Here is a 27,376-nt window from a genome sequence, read left to right on the forward strand (position 1 = left end):
AATATCAGGGCGTTGGCCTCAGAATTCAAGCCTGTGAAGTTTTTGGAAGCTCAGATTTGATATTTGATAGAAAAGTCATGTTTGTTGTTAGGCCTCAAAGAAACAACTGTGAACTCTTTAATCAAGTTACATCACAGAATCTCACACCGAATATAAAAGAAAAGACCGCACGCAAATACGTCCACTCGTACATACTTTTTTGGCCATATTTGACATTTTCAAATTGCGGCAAATGAGTTTTCTGACCTCACACAAGTTCAGAGACTATAAAAAAACAGCAAGAAACACACGGAAAAACGAGTTTATTGCATCACTGGGATGCTGCAGAGAGAGGAGATGACAGAGGTTAACAAACATCCGAGTGACTGAACGTTCCGCAATTTTTTCTTTCCCTGCTGTGTTCTGCGGCCAAATTCAGCTCAAGGCCCTCTGACCTCGAAACGTAATGTAACGTCAAGCTTTACGAAGAAGCAGGGGTGAGCACCGACGTTCTCCTGGGGGTTGAATCGTGCACGTACAGCAGCAGGAGAAGAAGAAAGCATGGGATTTACTGAGCAGGGAGTTGGGGAGATGGAGCCAGGGGAACAATGACACATCATGTATCATCTTACACGTCCCAGCGCTGCTCTGACTAAAGCTCTCGACAGCACAATGATTGAGTAACAACTTACCATAAAACCACGCCCAGCCAATTTCACATCTAAACGCGTGTGTGTTTGTGTGCACAGAGGTTTGTCCCTATGCACACATACTCTATATAACTATATATATTTATATATATGTGTGTGTGTGCACCCTCTAGGTTTGTTTAAACAAGATAGATAGAGCGCGATGCCCAGAGCACCACGTTCACTGGATTTATCATAATTCAGATGCCTGAATCATGCATCGGAGGAGCGTTTTGTGCAGTCGCTGCATTTTCACCGTACAATATGGGAAAGTCACACAAACACAAACATTTCTGACCCTAACTTTTCACCCAGTTCTTATAAAAACAGAGGCTTCAACGTCATTTATCCTCTCATTTTAATCGACAATATATATATAATTATTTTTGTTGTTGTTGTTGCTCTTCCAGAGTACAATTGACGTAAAAGATACATGTGACAAAAATATAGATTTTAAATAGAAGAAGAGAGACATTAGAACATTGAAGAATCTCGACAGCATTAGTGACTGGATTAGTGTTACATTTTGTCCTTTTGTACTGTATGTGTTTATATCTCTAAGGCACTATTGCATGATGATGATCACTGCTGAAAACCGCATAAAAGACATTTAAAAGGCAATGATGGATGACTTTCTACACTTCGACAGACAGTGGTGACAACGTGTGGTTTTGTGTGGAGTGAATAATGACACTTGTTCTTACCAAAGAGTGTGGTGGCGTTGTAATAATCCCCTGTTTTTTTACACGTGGACCAGATACACAGCAGAGAACCTGGTGCTTTTCCACGACACAGTACCAGCACGGCTCAACTCTACACGGTGCGGTCGGTTGTCCATTACTGTAGCATCTCCTCAACATGGGCCGAGTCATCACTGCGAGGCTGCGTGACTGCATGGTTTTACACGCGACAAAAACACACAAACTCGTGGTTTGTTGTTGTGGGGTGTAACTGAATCATTAGAATCGCTTCATTAAAAAGATTTGTTTACAGAATCGTTCACTGAACTGAAATTACAGCAGCAATCGCAGGCTAAATACACCAGACTCCTCTGTGAAATGTTGAGATTTTAGACATTTCCGTGTTAAATTTTGGAGATTAAAGCACGTTTTGAGGATTTTTAAGTCGTTTCAACTGATTCAGTTACAGTTTGGCATTGTTTGGTTTGATTCTCAGACCATTCATTGGCTAAGCTCGTTTAGAACCTCGCCACAGCAGGTACTAAATAAAAGTACCAGGAACTAGGTACTATCACTAATGGAAAAGCAAAAAAAAAAGCCAAGCCTGAGGCGAGTCGTGCTGGGGCCGTGTATTGGAAAAGCAGCATTAGAGAACCTGTGCTGTTCCTCTGGTTCAGGATCAGCTGTGGCCAAGGTGTGTGTGTGTGAAATCAAAGCCATCATTTCATGTGCATGTTCTCAAGTAAAAACAAACAAAACAAAAAATGATTGCATCAGAGAAACAGCTAAACCACATCCACTGAGCCTTTCCTTTCTCTTACTTAAGCGTGACGCTCGGCCGTTGTCACGTACAAAGTCGACCTCTCTCTCAACTCCCTCCCTTCACACTTCTCAACGTCTCTGGAAAACGATCACAAGTAAAAACTATACAGAAACTTGCATGAAGAGCGCGGCGCAGCAGTCCTAACCCCCGACAACATTTATCAAAAAACAACAACAAAAAAGCTTGATATTTGACATGTACATGAATATAGAAAATAGGATTCTTCTCTCTTTATTACAACAGGTTAGTGTAAAGTATTTGTTGGTCCAAAATAAAGTGATAAATGTAGGTCCTGCTGCTGCATTAAAAACCCCAAACTCATCCCATTTAGGATGTGTGTCCACTAGGCCTCTTTTCCCGAATGTGACTGTTCTGCTCCACACTGTTTTCAGGTATGGAAGTAGCAAACAGCCTCTTTCTTATGCCCTCGTCAGGCTCTTTAAATTAAATAAAGAGAAAAAGATGCCCAGTGGTCACAGGACAGCATGGACTGGTCGGTCTTGTATGTATTGCATGTATTTTATGAAAATGTACAGTATTTTTAATGCGGATAAAGGCGTCATCTGTGCTACGCTGCTATGTTGTTTTTGCTGAACCAGACTTTATGGAGGCTACGGAGACTTATGTATGTGCCGCTCAAAAAGCGTAATGGCCGACGATGATGGTGAGCCTCAGCAGTGAGCTGGAGCGGTAGTTCATGGTCAGATGGTGAGTGATCATCTCCAGGTCCACGATGTACTCTTTGGGGCCTGCTAGAGGCTTGGTTAGCACCAGCATGGCGCTCACGTTGCTGGAACGCTGCAAAAAGCACAATCGACGAGTGTTTAACCCTGAGATGTGCAACTTTTCGGCATGATGCACTTATATTTTATGATCTAAGAAACACAATAAATGAACAATTTTCAATATACTTCATGCAAACTGGATTATTTTGATTATTGCAGTCTGGTGTACGTGAATATGCATGACTTGTTATTTTTTTGCTATGTCATATTTCATGAAATACTGACGTTAACACACCTAGAGCACCAAAATGTGCTCATACAAGTACAAGCTATACAATGGTATAAATTATTGTTGTTTTAAAGGTTTTTAACCCTTAAATTGCCAAGTTTTTGTCATGATGCATCAAAAACACTGGTTTGAATGGGTTTCAATGAGCACATTTTTGTGCTTAGGTGAAGTTAGTGTGAGTATTTTAGTTATAGGTGCCATATGTAAGAATGTGGCCAAAAACGGTTACTACATTCAAATTCAAAATACCAAGGTCTTTTAGGTTTTGTTTTCTGACGTAACTGGCAACCCTTGTAACTGGTTGCTCGGCAGCTCAGATTCTACTGACTGCAATGATTGGTAGACGGCGGTAGGTGGCGCCACATGCCAAAACATGATTTCAAAACATAAAAATGATTTGCGGTCTGCAAAATATTTTTTTTAATAAATAATATTCTGGCTGTACTGTTGTTGTTGGTGAGTTCAGTTTGTTATATGAACATTATTCCTGAGTCTCTGTGACATATTAGGAGGATTTTATGGCCAGTTGCTTTAGATTTATTACAAAATGCACCATTAACATTGTTTAAAGTAGACTCAAAAATGCACAGCGTGACATAAAGTTTGCAACAATATGCATGAAAAAAAGGATCAAATGTTCTAGAAAAGCCAACACAAATAAATGTGTATTTAAGGGTTAAGCATGTGCATTGTAAATGTTTCATGTATGGTAGCGTGTAAGCTCGACTGGAGTTTCCTCAATTGTGGTCGTGGGGACTCACCGCCCTGCATGTTTTATAGGTTCCCTTGCTCCAGCACACCTGATTCAGATAAATAGGTCGTTATCAGGTTTCTGCAGCTCTTGCTGATGAGCTGAACATTTGAATCAGGTGTGTTGGAGCAGGGAAACACATAAAACTGACAGGAATGAGATAATCTGGGCCAGAGAACAGATTATTTTTTGTTGGTTTGAAAACTAAAATAAGTTCCACAAACATTCACATTCTCTTTGTCTGTAAAAGCATCTCTAGCAACCATCAATGGGATAAAAATACTTGTATTTTTTTGACTGCTTAATTGCTTTTACGAGGTGGAGTCAGGAAGATAATAACAGTGGGACAATGTGAGTCATTTAACGGATTTAGCTTTAAACCACAGATTTTGAATCTCCGAAGAAATCTTAGCATTTAATTAGTTGATTATTACCTTGTCACACCCTTCCCCAGATGTCCATGCCAGATAAACAGTGGGAGGATTAAAAAAGAAAATAGCTTCTATTAGCTCTTACCCGCAGGAAGAATTCTCCCGCCTCATTCCCAGCTTTGATCCTGAAGGTGTTGTGCGTGTTGGCGTAGATGTTGGTGGCCTGGATCTGGAAGATGTCCGCGGGCACGCTGCGCTCCGCCTGGATGCTCATGTATTTGTAGACGACGGACGGCGGGACACCCTGACACTCGGTCTGAGAACGGCAGATACAGCGACTGCAAACGCACAAACACACGATGATGATGAACGTCCGACGACATTAGTGTAACTGAAACAGATGAAGTGGATGATGATGTTTGACTGACTTCTCGGAGGTCTTGACATAAGGCGGCTCGCAGGGGTTCCTGGTGTAGCAGCGGAAGCCCCCGTAATAATTCCAGCACATTTCGTCATCTTGGCAGTTATGGGTCCCTGTTTCGCATTCATTTATATCTGTTGATTGGCAGAGTGACAGAAAGAGAGAGAGAAAAATGTAGTGTTGACCAGTCAAAAATAGCAGAAGCACTGCTTGTTTTTCCTCCTCCAACAAATTCCACATACTTCATGAGTCAAAGGTAGGGATGGGTATCAAAAGCTGGTTTTAAATCAGTACTAAAGTAGATATAAGCTGGTCAAACAATTCACAATCAGAAAATTCTAGTGCAGTTATTATTTAGCAGGGTGTGTTAGCATTTTCTGCATCCCAACCGCCTCCTACTTTGTTACAATCAAGTTACTGACTTAAGGTCAAAGTTCTGATGCGTTGTTTACTCTCCAGTAAGCAAAGTTTAGGCTTACTTTTCTTAATTTTAAAGTATTATAATTAACACTTACAAATGCAGTGTAAATGTAATGCTGGGTTACACACTTATGTTCCGAAATCCCTATGTTCCGAAAGCCGTACACAATACAGAATGCTAAACATTACCCTTACCCTAACCCCAAACCAAACCCTAACCCTAACACTCGACTGGCATCGACTGACATTGGGGGTAAGTTGGGGATAAATCTGCGCTTCCCCCAACGCATATAGCTTGTTACGCCCTGTGAAACGCATACCGCTAGCTTGTTAGCGCAGTGAAAACGCCCTCCACTGAAAGGCCAGGCCAGTATTTGAAATGTGGAGGTTACGAGATTGTAATCTCAAAGCGCTGGTGAAATTTTGATATTCTAGCGGTTGACGTTAGGTACTTGCCGGTGGCCAGACTCTGCCCAGAATTATACTTTTGTTGTGCGGCCACCAGGAGCTCTAAGAAACAAGTTGCTATATGCACTCTATCTCTTGTGGAAATGTCTGCAGAGTAGAAACACAACAAGCAGCTAATTTGACGACTTGCTAGCTGGTACCAACTACTGGCGTTTCGTCCCAGCTGCGGAGCGTCAGCTCGTCAGGCTAAAGTATCTCTGGAAGTGTTCCTTATCCACACAGAGCTCCAGAAGTAAGCGGTGAAAGTCGGACGGTGTTGTGAAACCACACGTGATGGCAGTTTCTTCTGTGCAGACGTTTCCACAAGAGATAGAATGCAACGATGCGCCTGATATTAGCCATGGTTGATAGCAAAAAGAAATGTCCCGTCACTTCTATCCTCTACGGACAATAATAATAGACCAACTTCCAGGATGATGCAAATGCACAAAAATGCACTAAAGTGATCCCGTGGTGCTATTGACCGGTTGGTGTGAACGCATCATTTAACTTTAGCCAAGCTAATGTTTTATTAGCTAACTTTTTATAAAGCTAATGTTTCTGCTGCTGCTAACAGAACTGCAGTGTACTCCTAATAGAAGCTCGACTGAAAGTAACACCCGTGTTGGTCAAATGTGTAAAGCGACTTGTCAAGACGCTGTTAGCATCCGTTTTAAACTTCTAATTTATTTGCTAAATAATCCCAAAAGCAACGTTAGTCAAGCAGCAGCCACGGGAGTCAGTACAAACGAGGTAACAGGGAAAAAACAGCTGATGTCATGGGGCTGTCGACAAGTTTATTGTAAAAGATTTACAACCCTTCCCAAAACAGAAGACCCTGGTCTCTGGCGGTGAGGTAAGAGCTCCACCAACCACACCTCTGCGTTCAGGCGCCGTCAGCGCCAGATTGTAGAAGAGTATCAATAACAGCGCTTTACCACTGGCACAGCTCCAGCACGGTTCAGATTCAGAACTGGCTTGTGCGTTCACGCTGAAAATAAATGAGTTTGGAAACCCGAAAGGTTGGCTCCCACTGGGAAACCCAGTGGGAGGAAAACCCGAAAAATGCTTGGATTTTCCTTGTGAACCGTTATGTCATCAGTGGGCGTCAATGAAAGTTATAGATGAGAGGAAGAAAGAAGGACAACATGCTGGTGAAAACAGCAAAGGAAACAAAGAGCATGTTGTGGTAGTTGTACTTTAGTTCTACTTAAGTGGGGTGAACCTGGGCTACTTCTCTGAGAGCACTAAGGTTTCTGAACGGATCTAGAATGAATAGGAACTGTGCCAGAGCTTGGCAGTATGAACCTGCGACTGATATACTACTGTTCAAAAGTTTGGGCTTAGAAATGTCCATTAAATGAATCAGAAATACACTCTATACATTGTTAATGTGGTAAATGACTATTCTAGCTGCAAACGTCTGGTTTTTAATGGAATATGTACATAGGTGTATAGAGGCCCATTTCCAGTGTTCTAATGGTACATTGTGTTTGCTAATGGCGTTAGAAGCCTATTGCATGATTAGAAAACCTTTGAAAACCCTTGTGCGATGATGTTAGCACAGGTGAAAACAGTTTTGCTGGTTCTTTGACGAAAGGGCAAAATGATTATTTTGAATAAAAATCATTATTTCTAATCTTGTCAATGTCTTGACTAGGGATGCACCGATCCACTTTTTTTCACTTCCGATCCGATCCGATACCTGAATTTGGCGAACTGCCGATACCGATACTATTCCGATATGGATGCTCTTTTTGCTTTAATATTATTATCATCATTGTTGATTTTATATAAGGCTTTAATAAACTCCTTTATACAGGCAAGTATGATGGAGCTGATTTCCTGGTTAACTTCTGGTCAATTCGCCTGCTAGCTGGCTGTAAACTGTGGAATGGATTTCCTGAACGGAGTTGTGCATCATTACTCCGCTTCTCATTGAGACGCTCAGTTCAGGAAATCCATTCCATGTTTTGCGATCAGAGCAGTCAGGGAATCACTTGTGGAGACATTTCAGCAGACATTAAAGCACAGACGGATTGGATCGAACATTTCTACAGTTTTATCGGAAATTTTTGATGCATCAATTATGTCTGTATCGGAACCCGATACCGGATCGGATCTGCCTCATCCCTAATCCTGATTATATTTTCTATTCATTTTGAAAGTCTATTGATGAATAAAAGTGTGACTTTTAATGGAAAACACAAAAAAAATGTATAGGTGACCCCAAACTTTTGAACGGTAGTGTATAAAAATCCCAATGATACCCATCCTGAGTCAAAGTTCAGCACATGTACAATTATGGGATCGTGTTTTCAGATGGTAGCTGCATTCGGAGCAGCTGTGAAGATGCAAGGAAAGACGAGAGGGAAGCCCCCTGTGAGGCAGCGATCCCACACAGGCAGAACTGCAGCAGCCCTTTTTTCCTGCAGCACCGTGAAAATAGCTTGATCAAACGTGCCCCAAACCACAGGGCTATTTCTGGCACACCAACGGGGATTCATCACCTAAAGGTCCCCCCTGACACAACAGTCTGAATTCATGGCTCCCTCTGTAAAGCCTGCACCTGACCGAGGGGGAGGGGGGGGGAAGAAAAAAATAACAGCTCACCCTTTGAGAGAACGCCGGAGCTTCAAATAAATCCTCTTCAAGAAACCAGCATCATGCATATACATTGACAGAGGTGGCTCAGCGGGGCAACACAAAGTTACACTGTTTGGGTTTTCTAACCTCTGCATTCTTTCCATGACAGTACCGGCCGAGAGTGGATTTCATTCCTGCCCTGAACGCTAGAACAGTGGATGATAGAAGGGATGATCAGGTTTCCTTTAACAATTATCTTCAAAGAGTTCAGGGAGAGTGAGATGGGAAGGGAGGCAGAGTGGATAACACTCGCTCGGGAACATCTTGTGTTGTGTGTGAAAACAGAGAGGAGGAGAGAAGATGGATAAATAAATAAACTGAGAGGGGGATTAAAGAAGATTGATAGGAGGGAAAAGGGAGAGGGAAAAAGGGGAGGACAAGCTTCGTACCTTGACAAAACCTGTTTCCCTGGAGTTGATATCCTTCTGGACATTCACAGGTGTAGCTCCCTGGGCTGTTGATGCACTGGTACTGACACATGTAGCTGGAGAAGCCGCATTCATCAATATCTGGGGAGGCAGAAGGCGTTGAGAATGGGAATGAACGTGTGAGTGTGCTCCGACACAGTAGCTTTTGCAGTGTTCAAATCGTATGAAATAGTCATTTTAACACCAATTTACATTTGAACCTTTGATTGGGCATGGGCTGCCTAGATTTAAACCAAAAATATTCTGGAATAATGACACTTGAACACAAAAAAGGATGCATTTAACACTCTTCCTGATCTGAATTAGTGTTAAAATGGCTCTTTTTCACCACAGGAAATGTGTGTGTTTGTATGTTTTTTTTTTTACCTTGGCAGGAGACCATGTCCGGTGCCAACTCGTAGCCCTGGTCACACTGGCAGAGGAAGGACCCAATCAGGTTATAGCAATGGTGCTGACAGGGACTCTGCACGTCACACTCATTCACATCTGCAAAACAAACGTTTTTTTTACCACTTTATTAGGTATACCATAGGTTCAACTGCTCTACAACACAAGTTGATGTAGTCACAGTCGTAATTTGAGTTGCTAAAGATCAAACCGAGTGTTAGAAAGGAGCAGAACAGTGATTTAAGTGACTTTAAACATGACATGGATGTCGGTGCGTGAGCTACGTACATTTTAATGCACGACCGTGTCTAAAGTTTTAGAGAAGATTCTCCAAAAAAGAGAAAATATCAAGTGAGCGGATGTTTTCTGTGTGAAAAAACAACTAAGGTATGCAGAAGACCATCTATCTACCATCTAAAGACTATAACTCGCTTAATATTATTATAATGCACAATATGTGTGTATTTATGATTATTTGTGTGTAATTGTATGTATATCTTTATGAGGACCATGATGCATAAACCATGGGAAACAAGGATATTAAGACTGGGTTTCAGGGTTAGGGTTAGAATAAAGTTTAGGTTAAAGTTAGGCATAGGCATTTAGTGGATAAGGTGTCCTCACTGAGACAGCTGTAACCCGTATGTGAGGGACATTTTGGGCAAATTGAGGACATTTTCTCTGGTCCTCACATCTTCAAATGCCTTTTTCAGGGTTATAAGACCTGGTTTAGGATTAGGGTTGTGATGGTTAAGGTTAGGGTAAGGGGCTAGGGAATGTGTATACGACACTATTTTACTCTTACCTATTTAGTTCTGTCTTTATGTGAATGTTTACGAATGAAAAATAAATGAATATATAACCATAACCGCCATCGTCATCGCAATAAAACTTGCTGTTCTAGCACAGAATGTCTGACGCATTCTGCATGTGAATAACAAAGCGCCAAGAGCCAAGTTTTTTTTAATGTAATTCGACCAACACACACACACACACACACACACACACACACACACACACACACACACACACACACACACACACACACACACACACACACACACACAAGTACACACGGCTTTTCAGTGACTTACCCACACAGCTGTGGTTGTTGCTGGCCAACTTGTGACCTGCGTTGCACTCGCAGTAGTACGAGCCCTGGGTGTTAACACATCTGTGCATGCAGTAGTGGGTCATGGCACATTCGTCTCTGTCTGCCAGAAAAAACACACAAACGTACAGGCTAGAGTTAATGAAAATGGGCAGTAACATACAAATATATATATATATGTATATAAGGCAGGTAATAAAATAAGTTTTTTAAAGATAGTGAGTGACTCACCCACACAGTGGTCTCCGGTCCTCTGGTAGCCTGGAGGACACTGGCAGGTGTAGGAGCCTCTGGTGTTGTAGCAGGTCTGATCAGAGCCACATGTGTGTCGACCCGTGGCACATTCATCTACGTCTGCAACGAAAAAACAAACAACAAAGGTAACTCGACACAAACTTAACGCCTCGCGTGTGCAAGACAAGACAAAGCAACGCAGCGACGTGTCTGGACTGTACTGTACGCACTCTCTGTGATCTGTGAAGTGTTTTCTGTGGAGAGAAAACATCATCAGTGACACCATCACACACACAGAGAGCGGAGCGATTAAATAAAGAGGGCTTTTATTTTGCAGCTTTGCAGAGTGAAGGGGGAAAACACAGATTATATCTGCTGCTAACAGGACAGATTTCTGAAGGGGGAAGTTTATGTGTGTGTGAGGGAGAGAGAGGAGAAAGAAGCAGTGCTGTCTTTTGTGCAAGACACTTAAGTTTCTACAGTACTACATAAAGTGATGTGCTGTCTATCTATCAATCTTTAATGTAGCGTTACTTGCCCAGATTGCATCCATGAAACTTGGAGCTGCCTTGTGCGGGAACAGCAGCAGGTAACTGTTTTGTATCTGACAATCACGTTCCTGAGAAGCCAAAATTGCTATAATTGTTGTGACTTCTACATGATATGATATGAGATATTTTCAAAAGAAGGATTTAAAGCACCAAAATCACAAAGTGACACTTTTGAACTAAGTGATAGACCTGGGAATTAATTAATATATCTTTCTCCTTCTGTTTTAGCTAGTTAGCCTTGTTGTCAGGAAGAAAGATGGATCTGGATCCAAGGCAAAACCTGAACTGTGACTTTAATTTTAAGAATAACATCGCAAAGCTCCTGCCACAAAGATGAAACATGTCCTTAATTATTCAAAACCATAATTTGCTGTCACAGAAGTGCAAACTCATAAGTTACCAACTCAGATTTTACTCTTTACTCTGCAAAGGACCAAAAAATGTTTGACATAATCACAATTGATTAGACCTCCAAAAATACTTTATTTTCCCCTTATGCTATTAGTTAAGTTTAGATTTTCCAGCATGGACTAAAATAGATGACACATCAGTGGAAAGTTCCCTCTATCACATTAATCCTACAAAAAGTTTGGTTTGTGAAAGCCACAGCTTCTTTCAGAAGTCATTTCTCACTATAACCCCCCCTTACCCACTTTTTTTCTGAACTTTTATCTCTCTCTCCTCCACACACACACACACACACACACTACAAATACACCCGTAGTGTATACTCTCATCCCGGTGGGCCCATCATCAGTCCTCCTGGGTGGTCTGACACAGCCCATCATAGTGTACGCAGACAGCCAGTGGGCATCAGTGTAACAGCATGACAGACAGTTATCCTCAATACCACACACAGGAACACTTCTTTTTTTTTTCTGCATTGTGATTTGACACATAACAATAATCAGAAGAACCTAAGTGGAAAATGTGCGGTAAACCTAAAGCTGCACGCTGTCCTTTCTTTGCTGACACGGTTGGTATTGTCCCACCTCCTGCAGGAGGCTGGAAAGAGAGAGTAACTATAGCAAAAGTCCACAGTGTAACAGTTTGGAGAGCTTATCGACATCGATTCTGTTTTTGCACAAGTGTAGAATTTTGTGCAAAAGAGGCATTGCACCGTGTCTTGTTTCTACAGCAAGCTGAAACAGACAAACCAGTCAGTGTTTCTATCCATTTTCTACCGCTTTACCCTCCACAGGAAGGTCGTGGGGCGGTGCTGTGCCAATCTCAGCTGACATAGGGCGATAGGCGGGTCACACCCTGGACAGTTCGCCAGTTTTTGGACTGGGAGGAACACGGAGAACCTGGAGAAAACCCATGCACACATGGGGAGAACATGCAAACTCCATGGAGAAAGGCCCTTGGTGCTACCGGGGCTCGAATCCAGGTCTTCTTGCTGCAAAGGCAAAAGCGCAAACCACTACACCAACTTGTCCCAGTCAGTGTACGCAAACTAAAGCCCGTGGTTTTTGTACTTCCACGCGTCAAAGTGCTTCTCCATCGGGTGGTCTGGATGCAGGAAATAGGACTTATTCCTACCAAATAACAAGCAAACGATGCTACAACTCCCAGGGTAGTCGGGGTGTCAGCCTGTCGAGGGTTGCCAGGTCGAGGCTCGGATGACTATCCTTGGCGACTACTTCTTCTGTTGTCCAAATGTTTTTTTCTGCTTAGAGAACGGGGCTTAATACTCTCCACGCACACCCAACTCGCTCTTTGCATGCAGTTCCAAAATCTGGGCAATTTGCATCATGTGTACGGTGCGTACGGAAGTATGCCAGGGCCTGAAGAAGAAGGACATATTTTCCGGTATGCAAAGGCCACCATAGTTTACCTAAAGCACATGGGAAAGGTCACCTGCAGTCTCGCCAATAGGTATCACACATTGGACTGGACCTTGTTGTACCACAGATATCCACACCCACAGCCTCGAGCATCCACTGGGACCCGGTGTGCCCGGTGAGAAAGTGGCTTTATTTGCTGTGTGAGAGCTGATGACGCAACAGGTGGACAGAAGCTGAGTTGTCTTAAAAGAAAGGAAAGAGCAGAGGGCTCTACAGGGGCACGCTGACAGGATAAGCAAAGTACATTAGGGCTTATCTGAAGGTGCAACTGAGAGACAACAGGTGCGACTTACACAGGGAAGAGGAATGCCCAGACCAAGATAAAAGCAGTGCTGTCCTAAGAGGATCTGTGCTCTGATGTGGCTTGAAAGACATGTGGGAAAGTGCGCCCATGACTGGCACCAAGAAAAATAATCAAATGGCCTGGATTGCAGTGGGATCTCATTGTGGGATACTGACCCACCTGCAGCACTGAGCCTTTGAGGTCAAGAGATTGTTTTTTGAGGGGTTTAACAGATCATTTGTAAAGATGTGAGAGTGACAATGCACATATGGTGCATGCACTGCTGCACATATGGAGCAAAAAGTATTTCAATGGACAACAGCGAATAGTTAAGACAGGAGACAGCAGCAGTCAGAAGCTGGGATCAAGTGCCATGAATCACAACCACACCTACTTCCTGGAGGTATTTGGTGATTCACTGAGACTGGAAATGCCTTGCCTTCTGGCAGTGGATTCTGACAACACAAGTCTGAAGTTCCTGATAAAATAAAATCCTGTCTGTTATTGCTGTCGCCGCGCCAAGAAACAGACAACACTGTGACGCTCGTGAATTGTCTCGGTCTTAGCGAAAGACACGTAAATGGGGCAACTTTGGCAAAGTTGTACATTGGCAACTTTGCCAGAATGTACAGTGTTTTGGTTTAGCTTGTTAACTAATTAGCACGACACACACACAAGCTGCCGGGAATGTTTGCTGTCATTTGGTCTTAAACCAAAGTCTTAAGCAAGTCTATAATTCGACCTGTTTGGCAAAGAAGTGTCAAAGCTCTGCATAAATCTGGCGATGCACCAGGAATGATAAGTCTAAAAGGTTTTTAATTTAACCTGTATTTCTGTTTAGCGCAGTTTAGCTTTACTTAGCAAGCAGAGCAGTAGGCTACCTGCGCCATTTTTATTTTCTCCAAAACGTAAAAAATTAAACAATTTAAGGAGAAAACGAGTCTTGATCTCCATCTACGGCACAACAAATAATTGTCTAAAAGTGTCATTGATCAATTATGTCAGATATTTTGTTTGATAGTTGACAGAAATTCCCTAAACGTAAATCATCTTTTAATTCTGAATGGTCAAAAGACTCCAAGTTTGTGTCAGTTTCACCTTTTCCCAGCACAGACATGTACCAGAAGACGTTCCTTGGCAACAACTAAAACCTCCTGGATGCTGCGAGGTAAAGAGCAGAAATATCGCAGACCGACATTCATTTCCTCATTTCATTTTCATGCATTTCCTTGACATGATCCAGCTTCATTTATTTATTTATTTATTTGCACTGACTGAAAAGAAGAGAAGCATCTTTTTCTAGCTGTATTTTTAGGTCCAGAAATGTTTGTTCTTTTGCCAATGGATTGCTATGAGTGCAATAATTTAAGACTTTGCAGGATATTGTTCTTGATCACAGTTGTCAAGTTTTGTTGTGAACAAACACTGTGAAGAAATTACTTTTTTTCCTGTTTACTTAAGAATACATCTTTATATATCATAAATGAGTACCTCAGAACCACTGTATTGTCATATAACATCTTTATCATGGACAGAATTGCACTCTAGTGTAGTAGTTTTGGAGCTATGGGAATGGCCAAGCCGGTGCTTCCTGTATTTTCTGGCTTTTTGTCACAGCTGCTGTTTAACTATCGTTGAAAAACTTGAAGGACGTTACGATAATCCACCTCTCTCAGTTACGGCCTAATCTGACTCCCCGTGCCGCTGTCACTGTTAGCAGCAGTCGGTGATTCACTGCTATAACGGTGGAACACACAAAGCGGTTCGCCGCACTCGTCGACAACAGATCATCTTGACGGAGAAGAGGGTAATCCCTCGGTTTCAACTCTCATTTCCTCTGACTGATTGTAGTTGGCATCGTTGACTTTGTTCAGGATGAAAATGGGAGCCACATATGGTTCGGAGACTTGAGTTACAAATCAGCTCCTTATAGCAGGATTTGCTAACATCGTCGCCAACTACGATAAAATCAGGCTGACTTTTTAATGATTTACTGACAATGAATTTGACAATGTTAGGCGGCGTAGTCATGGCTACCTGGGAGCGAACCATTCATTATGAAAGGTGTCGCCGCTGGTGCAGGTGGATTACGTTCCAACGCTTTTGCTACATGAGGTGTAGGAAGCATGAAAGTGTTGGAGAAAGAACTGAGCGACTGTAAATTGTTTCAGAGGAGTTCTGTGAAGAACAGAAGAGTCCGAGCCGTCCTCCGCGCTCCCCTCCGCGAGAGCTCTAAATAAAAAGCACATGTGCTGAACGCAATCCAAACATTCATTCACGGGAATATTTTGTGGTTAAGTGCTACTTTGTCGCTAAACCTTTCAGAAGCTGCCAATTCAAAGTTAAAGTCAAAGTGTGTGTGTGTGTACAAGTGGGTGCAAGCTAGCTTTTAGGTCCCATAAAGTCTCCACAGCTCACCACATGCAGAACAGAACAGTCCGTAGAGTTTACACAGGAAAACAAGTTTTTATTGCAACAAGTCATCAAATGTGATGATGTGTTACATGTGGCGAGAAGTGACTGTGTTCTCTGAGGTCAGATAACCCCCCCCCCCCCACCCCCCTTTATTTTTCATTTAACATCATCTAACAAGTTCCTTGTTAGAGAGAGAGTGGGACTCTGAAAGATAAGGGCGTCCAGCAGAGGAGTGGAAGATGTGGAACTAGGGGGAAAATGAGGAGAGAGGGTGGAGGCTTTTTCATTTTAAACAAGAAAAAGGGCAGATTTTTGAAGTTAGATTTACAGCCCTGTGTGCATGTGTGATGTCAGAGTTAAAAAACTCCTCGCTTTGCGGGGAGATTAATGCTAAATGTCTTGTGGGAGCTGGGGGAGTGATGGGGATGGCGGCAGCTCAAAGAATGCGAGTGTGGGTGGGTGGGTGTGGGTATGTATGGATGAGTGGGTATGTGTGCATCAAAGGTGCTGTGAACATCAAATGGCCCTTTTTTTTTCCGCAGGCTTCCCCAATGGAATGATTCACAATGAAGGCATGTACAAGTTGGACGTACACTTTGGTATGTTACACGGTTATTTGTGTTTCCATTGTCAAAAGTTGTGTACCAAAACAAAGAATCCTACTTTTTGCCCTGATTCCTCTGGAAGTTATGAATCTCTGTCAACCAATCAATGTACTGTAGTGTAGAGTTTAGATTCTCTGCCCGAGCCCTAGGACAGGGATTTGTGTTTTTTCTCCCTCGTTGTGTTCGCGTGGTATGTTATAGCACGTCGTATTGCGTGAAGGTGTAAAAACCTGCGGCCGTGAACGCATCATTTAAAAACCATGAAGCGTATCGTCATTAGCAACATACGCGTTCATGGAAGCGGATCTCACGACAACGCTCCCGGGTGAAACCGACAAAATATTTGATCAGATGTGCCTTTCGTCTAGACGGTGACGGCGTTTGTGGGAGTTAAAAACGCAAAAAAAATGAAGCCACCCTCCAGAGTGGAAATCTTAAAGACGCTCCGCCGTCACGTTCCCGTCACGCTGGCTATCCTCCTGTACGCGTTGACGTCAGATCCATGTCAAACATGTCGGATTATATCCATCAGTCGGACATTCAAGTCGCCTTAGCTGCTACTTCGTGTTACTAGAGAGAAGTAGAAGGAAGTTTCAACGCTCCTGGTGTTGTTGTATGGCAGTGCTTCACAGTGCCACCTAGCCACCTGGCATGCAAACTACATCAAATTTCACACACTTTTGCGTCACTGCGTGCATTCAGATTTCCACCCAAAGACGCTCGTCTAAACACGAAATAAAAAGTGGGAACGCAATGCCACTTTTGCGGTTTGTGTTCAGATCATTGTCGTGTAGCTAGCCTTAGACTGTGGCAGCAGGTACAACAAGCTCCCGCTGTGCAGAGGACGTGGACGAACGTGTACATTTAAGGCTCACGTATTAAAAAATTGTTGGGTTTAAATCGGACTCGGGCGCGTAATTACAGTTAATGTGTCGGGGCTCGGACACAACGTGCACGGGTCGAGTCGGGCTTGATTTTTTTGGGTCTGATCTAAGCTCTACTGTAGTGTATCTAGCGCCATTCTTGTACACCAATGGAAGGACGCCAAAAACTGGGACTGCAACGTTTGATAATGGAAATGTAAATAATTGCCTAACCTGCAGTGGTTCTACTCTGCACTCAAAAGTCTTAGGGCACCACGAGCTTAGTTGTTTTTCCTTGTCTGTCAAATTCTGTGATGGTTGGCGTTTGGATTTGAATGATGTGACTGAAAGTTGGCCTTGCCTGTTTTCTCAAGCTGTCAATGAGTTGAACTCCACATACAACACACGTGCCTGTACAGTAACGGCTCAAGCATGTCTTGAATAAACGTGGTGTAATAAACCTTGAAATAGGGGGACAAACACAGGTTTTACAGTAACATTCATTAGGGTTTCACTTCCAGAGTCGTGCTATTGTTCAAGTGTAAGACACTTTTCTGAAAAAGGTGTTATTTTAAAACTAAATACAGCTTTTCTCTAAGTTCTGGATGTGTTCCAATAAAGTGTCTTTTGAGCAGTGCTGTGTTTTTAACAATTAATGTTAGGTTATGTTAGGTACAGTGCCTCACAAGTTCCCTGTGTGCATGTTCTGTGTGTGTGGGTTCTCTCCCACAGTCCCAAATCCATGCAGATTAGGTTAACTAGATATTCTACGAGTAAACAGTGAACGGTTGTTTGTCTATGTTGGCCCTGCGATGGACTGGCGACCTGTCCAGGGTGGACCCCGCCCTTCACGCTCTGTCAGCCCGGGGATTGGCTCCAGCTCCTCGCATGACCTTCACGATAAAGTGGTAGAAAGTGGCGTGCAGCAGTGTTTACTGTTGTCATATTCTTTGTCATTGCATTTAATGGCGGTGATGTCACGTTTTTTTATGTAACAGAAGCAGCCACCCAGACCCAAAAAACACAAGCCAGATCAGAACGACACTGGTATCACTGGAAAGAAAGTGCTCACGTGTGTCAAAATAGATGACAAAGTAAAACATGTTTGTCCAGAGTAAGGACTTAAAAAAAAAAAAATAGTTTGGCCTGAATTCAGAACAATGTGTTATTTGCAACAGATTTATTCTGACATGACCGGGCTTGTTGTAATTATCACTTGAGAGCATTTAGTCTTGTTTTCACTGAACCAGTGCAATGGAAAGCAGGAGCCGTTCCAGAGAACAGTTGGAGCCGTCCCGCTGTTGGACAGCACCACTGTTTCCCTCTGATTATTGGATAATTCAATCTTTGGGAAAGCAGGGGGGGTTGGGGCAAGATGCGCAGTGTTAATGGCCCGTAAAATTTCACATGCGGCGTCAAATTCATCAACATGTCATTCCACAGCCCACAAGGGTTTGGTTTTTTCCCTTAACCTCAAGCACCTTACTATTACCCCCCCTCTTTGTAAACACTGCAACTTGTTTAATTTGTGTATAAATCTCTCTGCAGTGCAGCGTAAAAGTGCAGCCATCGCCGACTTCAAGACGACCTCAGGACAAAATGGGTGTGGTAGTCCGATGCAAGTCCAAACGCAAAACAGATAAGAAATAATCAAGACAATCAAATTTCTCTTACTTCTGCTTCCATTTCCATCTGTATTAGGGCAAGAAAATATTTCCATGCTCCAGTTATTCACACCACTCCCAAGATTCCCCCACTCTCCCATTGCTCTCATTGTTCGGGAGCAACAGGAGTTTCAGTCATGTTGGACATTTATTAACTGATTTGTGAGTTTGTTCCACACACTTCTAAAGGTCGGGCAGAGTCTTGACGTTCTTCAAAATCCGTCCCGTGTGCCAGCTACATTCCCAACTGATAATAATCCTTCCTGTTACACTGAAAATGTCTGCGGAAGAAAGAAAAGGAAAAAAAAAAAGAGCACCTCTGCTGTTACTCAACGTGGGGAAGATCAATCAATCTGCCCACCTGACATGTCGATAGTCAGCCGGTAGCCTTTTACAGCCTTCATAGAAAATTTGTGGCATGGAAGGAATGAAACCTGTAAACACAGACACCGACGGGTCGAAATATCACTGCCATAACAAGAAGCAGAAGGCGGAGAGAGAGAGAGAATGTGAAACACAGATTTCTGTGATTGCACGAGAGTGTCACCTCTGCTGAGCGCAGCAGTGATTTATAGCAGCCCTGCGTCCCTTTTCCATCGTGAGGTAAACGGAAAGACCGACACGCGTTAGCACATCAGAGGAGGAAGCAGCTGGCTCGTGGACAGGCACCGACCTCTGGGAGAATAATAACAACAACATTAAGCACTTAACAGCGAGGACGCACGACAAAACCGCTCACCACCCTCTCGCTCTCTCTGCCTCTGCCACCGCTGATGTGATGGCAGAAAAGAGCAAAGCCAGTGGCAAACAGCACTGAATAACAGCAACACCGCGCAGGCCAAAAGAGTCGGAACACGCTGGTCCAGAAGTGATGCCATTAAAATGCAGAAGGGCAACAAGTCACGCTCTTATTTTCCCATTGCGGTTGTTTTAGTTTTGGCTTCTACGCGCAAGATATTAACAAAAACACAAATGTCAAACTACACACTGTCATTAAAAGCATATTGCACTGCAAATACAGAAGTCATTCTCTGATTTTAATGTCTATTTTCATAATCCTTACGTAACATTGCACTTGTTTTAATCTTGTTTCTCGATATTAACAAAAACACATATTGCCATAGCGACACAGATGTCATAATAGATCGTTTAATTAAAAGTAATTTTTTTTTAAATCAGCAACCACAAAGTTGCGATATTCACCAGATTCTGGCACAGTTTACAAAATGGAAAAAGCGTTTTCCAAGCCAGCAAAATCTCAGCAATGTTGACTCACCAGTGTTGCCTTCAAAAATATGGACGTGGGAGGCAGATTCTGATAATCACAGATTCAATTATTCTCAATAAACACGCAACATAACTGGAAAATTTGTAAATGTCAGTGACGAAAATAACAAAGTAACAAACAGAGGTCTCCTCCGGTCACTCCTACACTTTCCAAATGCTACGCGGGACTACGGTGGCCTTGGCATACCAAAGATAGGACGTAAAAACACTTTATTCACAACAAGCTTCTTCTCCATTGTTTGCAAATAAGCTTCTCCGTAGACACAGTTTTTCATGCACAAAATATCATGTAGAGTGTTGTTATCAACTGATATCGCTAACAATGGCTAAGCTATGGCTATGTTTGCGCTCATATTTTTTTAGGGATGGGACAATAACACTTTTTTTGTGTCCGATACTGATATCTCGAGTATCCACCGACACCGATATTAGTCCGATATATGGTCATTTTAGACCCATTTATGAACATATGAAGCTGTTAACAACACATATTTTTACAGTTTGTGCAATCACCAATACCAATTCCCCATCCCTAGTTTTACCTCTGACTTTTCCTCAACCGTTATAACTCACGGGTGACGTCACGGCCACTTCCAACTTTCGGGTTCTGATGTAAATGGAATTCCGCAATAATAATGGCATATCTTCAATTCCTGCCAATAAGCCGGCCTACATAGTACACTCTAAATGAAGCAGACTCTTATCATACAGCTGAAACATTTGAAAAACTTCTCTGCCCTCTAACAGTTAGGGAATTTAAAGGACCTTAAACCATCTAAATATGACACAAATGACTTCCCAAGTATGGACTAATGACTTTATAAGGCTGTATTTAGCATTTTTAGCATGCATTTTAGCATTTGCATCAGGCTAAATGCTAAATGTTGGCATGCATTAGCATGTAAAGCCATCCATGTGTTTGATCTGAATTATAAACTGCTGTCAATATCCACGCCGACAAACATCGCCGGTTTAGAGGCTTAAAGATGAAACGGCGGCTGAAGCTGCAGAGAAACAGGTGCAGTCGGCTGAGCCGTAAAAATCACAAGGTAAAGACACACACACACACACACTGATGCAGGACAGTGCAAATCATTAGTCTGAAAAACAGGTGGAAGAAAAGAGCTCGGCCCGGTAATAGAAGGGTCTCGGGTACAGGCACAAAGGTTGTGTCTTTGTGTTCCAGTAAACCCTGACACGTCAAGAAATCAAAGATCTTGTAAACTCTGCAGTGTGCAGCTCACAATCCGATTATCTGTATCGTTGATTTAGGATGGAAACAAACAGGAACAGGATAACATCGAAAAGGAATTTCCTGAAAAACTGATATCACTGTCAAACCATCCTCTATTTAAATATGTGTGTGGAACGACTGGGACTGGTTTTTTGGGGAGTTAATTCTTCAAATGCAAACGTGAGGACGAGGCAGAGCGAGCAGAGCAATAAAGTTGAAATTGTTTAGGACAGATCGTGAAGTTTGCTGGCAGAGTCAAACGCTCTCTTTCTCTCTGTGCATTCCTGCTCCGCGCAGATCAATCCGATGCTTATCTGTCAAGGTGTTGAGTAATTCCTACCATCACAAAAGATGGGTGCAAACGGAAAAAAAAAAACCTGCTGCTGACATTCCAGAGATATTCCTCTAAAGTGCATTCATTGCATCTGCATGGAAAAAATGTGATTGCATGTGCTCGGAAAAAAAGAGTGCACACAGGTTCTCTGTCACAGAGGGCTTAACACTCGACATAAGTCGGGGGGAAAAAAGGTTTCCAGCCACTGCAGGTGAGGAGCATCCAGACGCAGCTGAAATTAGTCAGGCATGTAGGTGGTAATATGGCCGACATGACCTCGGGAAACCAGACAGGTAAACAGGAGTGGCATGTCCTCTCATGTCCCATCGAGAGTGTCTAATTTAGAGATGAGAAATAAATAGGCAGAACTTTTCAGAGTGTAAACTCGCGAGGAGGGAAATAGTAGAAGCCGCAAAGTGTAAGATGTGTTATTTATCCCTCTTTTTGACCGATTATTATTATTGTATGCCTGAGCAGCCCATGAGCAGTTATGTGTAGTATTATTCAAACGTGAGATACGTATAATAATCTATCTATCTATCTATCTATCTATCTATCTATCTATCTATCTATCTATCTATCTATCTATCTATCTATCTATCTATCTATCTATCTATCTATCTATCTATCTATCTATCTATCTATCTATCTATCTATCTATCTGCTAGCTAGTTATATAAGCTAGGTAGCTAACACCTATCGGGGTCGTACCTATGTTCCCCGGGTCCTATGTTCCCCGTTTTTCCCAAAAAAGGTCCACTTTGTATGTGACAGGGGAACATAGGACCCTTTTTTTGAAAAAGGGTAGGGTTAAGATTAGGGTTAGAGAAAGGGTCCTATGTTCCCCGGTCACATACAAAGCGGGGAACATAGGACCCGCGGAACATAGGTACGGTCCCCACCTATCTGTCTGTCTGTCTATCTATCTATCTATCTGCTAGTTAGTTATATAAGCTAGGTAGCTAACACCTATCTATCTATCTATCTATCTATCTATCTATCTATCTATCTATCTATCTATCTATCTATCTATCTATCTATCTATCTATCTATCTATCTATCTATCTATCTATCTATCTATCTATCTATCTATCTATCTATCTATCTATCTATCTATCTATCTACAAATCAAATAACTGCTTTCCACTTTTTTTTGTCCGATTTTACTCTCAGATTTGACTCCGTTTGATAGACAACCTTAATTTCCAAGAGGATGTGATCTCACCTCTGAAGAAAATAAGCTCACACAAGAGCACAACAAGCCACTTGTAGGGGTGCTTAACACAGTAAAAGTGTGTGTGTGTGTGTGTGTGTTTGTGTGTGTGTGTGTGTGTGTGTGTGTGTGTTTGGCGTGTGGGGAGGTCATGGAAATGTGGGGCCATCATTAAGCTGTCACACTTACAGTAAGAGTTCATAGCTTTTTCTTGTGTGTGTGGCCAGGCTCGGAGCAGCGAGCCAGCTCCCCTGGATGTGTCACTACAACAACACACACTTAAGCCTCAGGGTTCACACTCGGGGCTCAGGGCTTGATTACTGTTGCAATAACCACCGTTTGTTCACGGGGCAACAAATATTACAGCAACCTTTAAAAGGGGGGAAAATATCAGTGTACAAGTGTGTGTTATGTAATGCAGTTGGTGGTTTGTTTCGCTCTTTAGAGAACGCCGTTTTGTTTGAATCTATTTGCATAAGTTGTGCTTTGGAAAATTGGCTTCATTTTCTTTCTCCTTTTTTTTGCAGAGCATTCAGCTGATCTTTCTACAATTATTGACACACACTCAGCTATAAATCAGCGGAGCGGCTCCCCAGCAGGCCAAGCCATGACGCTGGTACAACCTGGCTCGGCCGGCGCTCCGGCACTTCTGCGGTGATTCAGTCAGCGTCAGGCTTTCATCTTCCACCACCTTTGCCCCAACTGACTCGGCACCCTACGGTTTCCTCCGCAGAGTGGTGAGTTAGCAGGGGAAGGAGAACTGATGTAAGCGCTATTTGATACATGTGAGGTTTCCCCTCCGCTGGGAGCTAATGGGAATTCCTCTGCGAGCGAGTATATATGTCAGCTGTGCAAAAACGGAGCGGGGAAAGAGGAGAGAAGATGACAAATTCTGCCTCCAAGAACAATTGGCACACTGTGGCCAAGTCAGAGGTAATGACGGAGAAACCAGAGACCGATGTAAACAAAGATTATATCACTCCACCAGCAGAAATATACACCCACATCAAACATGCCTTACAGTTAAGCAACAACACTCACAGCGAATATCACGGCCCGGGCACTGGGACTGCACACCAGGACCAGGCAGGAGTGAATGACTAAGTTTTGTCCCCACTCCAGCTCACTTATGTAGTCACTTCAGCTGATACGCTGCCATGTTTTACACTCTAATAAAAACCAAAATGGGTCCCAACTCAGAAGAGCACATAAAGCTCACCTCACACATGCTGTATCTTTGCTCCCCCAGGATGTAAAATCAAACGTTCACCAGAACTCTGTGATCACAAGCCATCACCGCACAGCCTCCTCTTTATTAGGTACACCTGTTCAACCGCTTAATAATGCCAATTCCTAATCAGACAATCATGTAGCAGCAACTGGGCATGTAGACACAGTCAGACCAAGCATCAGAATGATGAAGAAAAGCGATGTAAGTGACTTGGTTGGTAAAAGGAGATAAAAGCAATTTTTAGAACATGGAAGAACCAGAGAGAAAACAAATATCCAGGGAGTGTCAGTGGAGTTTTCTCTGTGCAAATACTTTGCTGATGGCAGAGATCAAAGGAGATGCACCTTTTTAAACGCAGCCAAATCTGCCAGTGATTTGATTTCACGCTGCAGATCTGCCGTCTGGCAAGAACACTGTTTTGGCTAAGTGAAGAATCTCCGGGAATAAAAATCAGGGGGGAACCATTCACAAAGCCATTTGTTTGTGTGGAGGAGAAATACAAGGAACGTTAACCCTTTAAGGTACGCACCACAAAAAAAGCAAAGGAAAAGTTATTTATTTGCATTTTTTATTATTTTATTTTATTCACTTATGATAGCAATAATGGCAATCAATATTAAATTAGACCCTACAGTATTTCAGATACAGGCCTCTACCAAACGGTTGAGACGTCGAATTCATAAAGAATAACATTCAGAGCATGTTAGCATTAACCATTAAGTGTTAGTGAGTTCAACTTGATGCATTTTTCAATGAGATATAGTTACTTAAAGGTGCCATATGTAAGAATGTGGCCAAAAACGGTTACTACACTCAAATTCAAAATGCCGAAGTCTTTTAGGTATTGTTTTCTGACGTAACTTGCAGCCCGTGGTTGCTCGGCAGCTGAGACTTGGTAGCCAAAACCTGATTTCGAAACATAAACATGATTTGCAGTCTGCAAACATTATGAACATTATTCCTGAGTCTCTGTGACATATTAGGAGGATTTTATGGCCAGTTGATTTAGATTTATTACATAATGCACCTCTAAAGTGTGGTCGACCAAATGGTTGAGTAGTACCTTAAAGGGTTAATATTTACATCCATAATTCAAGCACTTTTCTAACACTGAAAAAATCTCCACCAGCACACCTGCCACCTCTGTCACTTTAATACGAGTCCTCTATACTTACTATATACAGTAATATATAGCTAAGTCTTTATATGCATCCCCCCCTTAATCCTACATTTTCTCACGGACTCAGAGAGATGAAAAACTTAAGGTTTACGAGGTTACGAGTGCGTGATTTCTGTCCCTCAGGTGCAGCCTGAAACATCTGGGCACCATTGTGTGTGTGTGTATGTGTTCTTGTACTTGTGGCATACTGAGGACCAGTTAGGGTTTTTAACCAACCGAGTGAGGTCATTTTTATGAAGTGTGGACATTTTGGCCGGTCCTCACTTTGTCTTCATTGAAATCACTTCCTTAGGTTGTAAACATACTATACTCTGTTTTTAAACACAGCTCCCTAAATTTGGTACAAAAAACGGTTTTCCAGCCCTGGTGTTTCACCCAGTTGTTCTTTGTAGATGTCATTCATGACGTAGATATTTGTAATTGTGTTGATTTATATAGTGGAAATTGGAAATGTTGGTCCTCACTTTGTCAGCACTTTTACCTGGTCCTCAGTATGCAGCAAGTACAAGAATGTGTGTGTATGTGTGTGTGTCTTTAAACCCCTCCTCACTCATGTAGATCAAAGAGCCTTTCTTCAGAAAAGGATCACATGTACAATTTAGTTATAAATTCTCAAAGAACACCTCCTCCAACGCCTAAAACAATGTTTTTTTCTGAAGGGGGGGAGAAGATGAACTGTGGCCAAAAGAAAAGAAGGGACTAAAGACTTTAGAGAACATGACATCACAAAGAGGAAAAGCGAGGAGCTCGCTGCACATCTGGCGGCTACGCATGGTTTGAATGTTCGTGACTGTCAGTCAGCGAGACGCATGGAACGCTTCACCTTTGGAGCTCCACTTGTTGAGCCTCTAAAGTCATTAGCGAGTCATTATTTGAACGCCTTCACAGGCTCTGCTGGATGGAGACTCACTCAGGAGCATGTTTTTCCAGGCAGCAGCAACAACCGCATCTGTCCAAGTGCAGTATACTGTTATTACTGTTGCATTTTAAACTACTATTTCCACTCTATATGATAATGCAAAGACAATTTAAAGGTACAAAAGTATTCAGACACCTGACCATTAAACCAACATGGACTGTAATGATGTATTCAAATACATATATACAGGACTTTAATATGGATTTGATCCATCCTTTTGCAGCTATAACAACTTCTTGGGAAGACTTTCCTCAAGATTTTGAAGTGTTTCTATGGGATTTTGTTCCAGTGCATTAAAGGTGCTCAATGGAGTTAAAGGTCAGGCCTTATGTCTTTCTCTTTGTCTTTGCTTTGTGCACTGGGACACAGTCATGTTTCCTCAAACTGTTGCCACAAAGTTGGACGCATAGCATTGTCCAAAATGTTGTGTTAAGATTCCCATTCATTGGAAATAAGGAGCCGAGCCCAAAAAAACTCCTGGATTCAATACTTAACATCCATCCATCCATTTTCTACTACTTTATCCTCCACAGGAGGGTTGCGTGGGGCTGCTGGTGCCAATCCCAGATGACATAGGGCAAAAGGGCAAGGAAACACACTGGACAGATTGGACAGTCCATCACAGGATAAACAACAATAGTTCACCATCATATTCACACCTTACGGTCAATTTAGAGTTTTTGGACTGTGGGAGGAAGTCGGCGTACCTGGAGAAAACCTACACATGGTTGTAAGGTGTGTCTTAAATGAGACATATTAAGCAAAATCAACTTTTTAATCATTTTAATACTTATATTTGGGACTCTGGAGGCCCTATGAGTCGGCAAAGTGTGAAAAAAAGATGACTCAGTCATGTTTTTGTGGTCCGCCTCAGTCTAAGTACAGGAGATAAAACACGCGTGTTGACTTCAATGAGACATTCGGGGAATTGTTGTCTCGCGGAGCTCCACTTTGTCCCTAAAAAACGCGAGAGTGCAGGCGAGGGCAGAGGATTTACATTTTATATTTGATGGCAATGTGACGGCTAGAGTCGGCAAATGATGGCTTTTCCAAATGCTAACTGCTGTTAGCTGCCGTTAGCCTCAGTGATGCTGACGTAGTTTCCTGTGTCTCATTTGAATTTAAAGAGACAGGCACTCAAAAGAGAGCGTTCTGAACAGGGCTGCTTTGGCAGAGTGATTGAACTGCTGTGGTGCTTCATCCTTAAGATATTTTGACCAAAGCATGTCACAGACATGTTCATTAGGACACCAGGGAACTAGGTTCACTTGGAGAAATAGGGTATAATAAATGATGTCTACTTTAAAGACCAAAGGTCTGCGATACGTGAAAATGCAGCTTACAGCTAA

At 42.5% G+C, this 27,376-nt stretch overlaps 1 protein-coding gene across 1 annotated transcript in view; it reads right to left on the bottom strand.

Moving 5' to 3' along the window:
• Positions 1 to 344: 344 nt before the first annotated feature.
• The window catches only part of efemp1 (EGF containing fibulin extracellular matrix protein 1), a 29,062-nt gene continuing 2,030 nt past the window's right edge, over positions 345 to 27,376 (bottom strand). Inside the window, exons 5-11 of the mRNA XM_083897835.1 lie at positions 10,399 to 10,521; positions 10,151 to 10,270; positions 9,036 to 9,155; positions 8,631 to 8,750; positions 4,736 to 4,862; positions 4,453 to 4,645; positions 345 to 2,969 (exon numbers count right to left, since the gene is read on the bottom strand). Coding sequence (XP_083753961.1) covers positions 2,808 to 2,969; positions 4,453 to 4,645; positions 4,736 to 4,862; positions 8,631 to 8,750; positions 9,036 to 9,155; positions 10,151 to 10,270; positions 10,399 to 10,521 — 965 coding nt within the window. The 3' untranslated portion in view covers positions 345 to 2,807. The remainder of the gene's footprint in view (positions 2,970 to 4,452; positions 4,646 to 4,735; positions 4,863 to 8,630; positions 8,751 to 9,035; positions 9,156 to 10,150; positions 10,271 to 10,398; positions 10,522 to 27,376) is intronic.

The sequence above is a fragment of the Microchirus variegatus genome (assembly GCF_963457635.1).
Source record: "Microchirus variegatus genome assembly, chromosome: 11".
NCBI lineage: Eukaryota > Metazoa > Chordata > Actinopteri > Pleuronectiformes > Soleidae > Microchirus > Microchirus variegatus.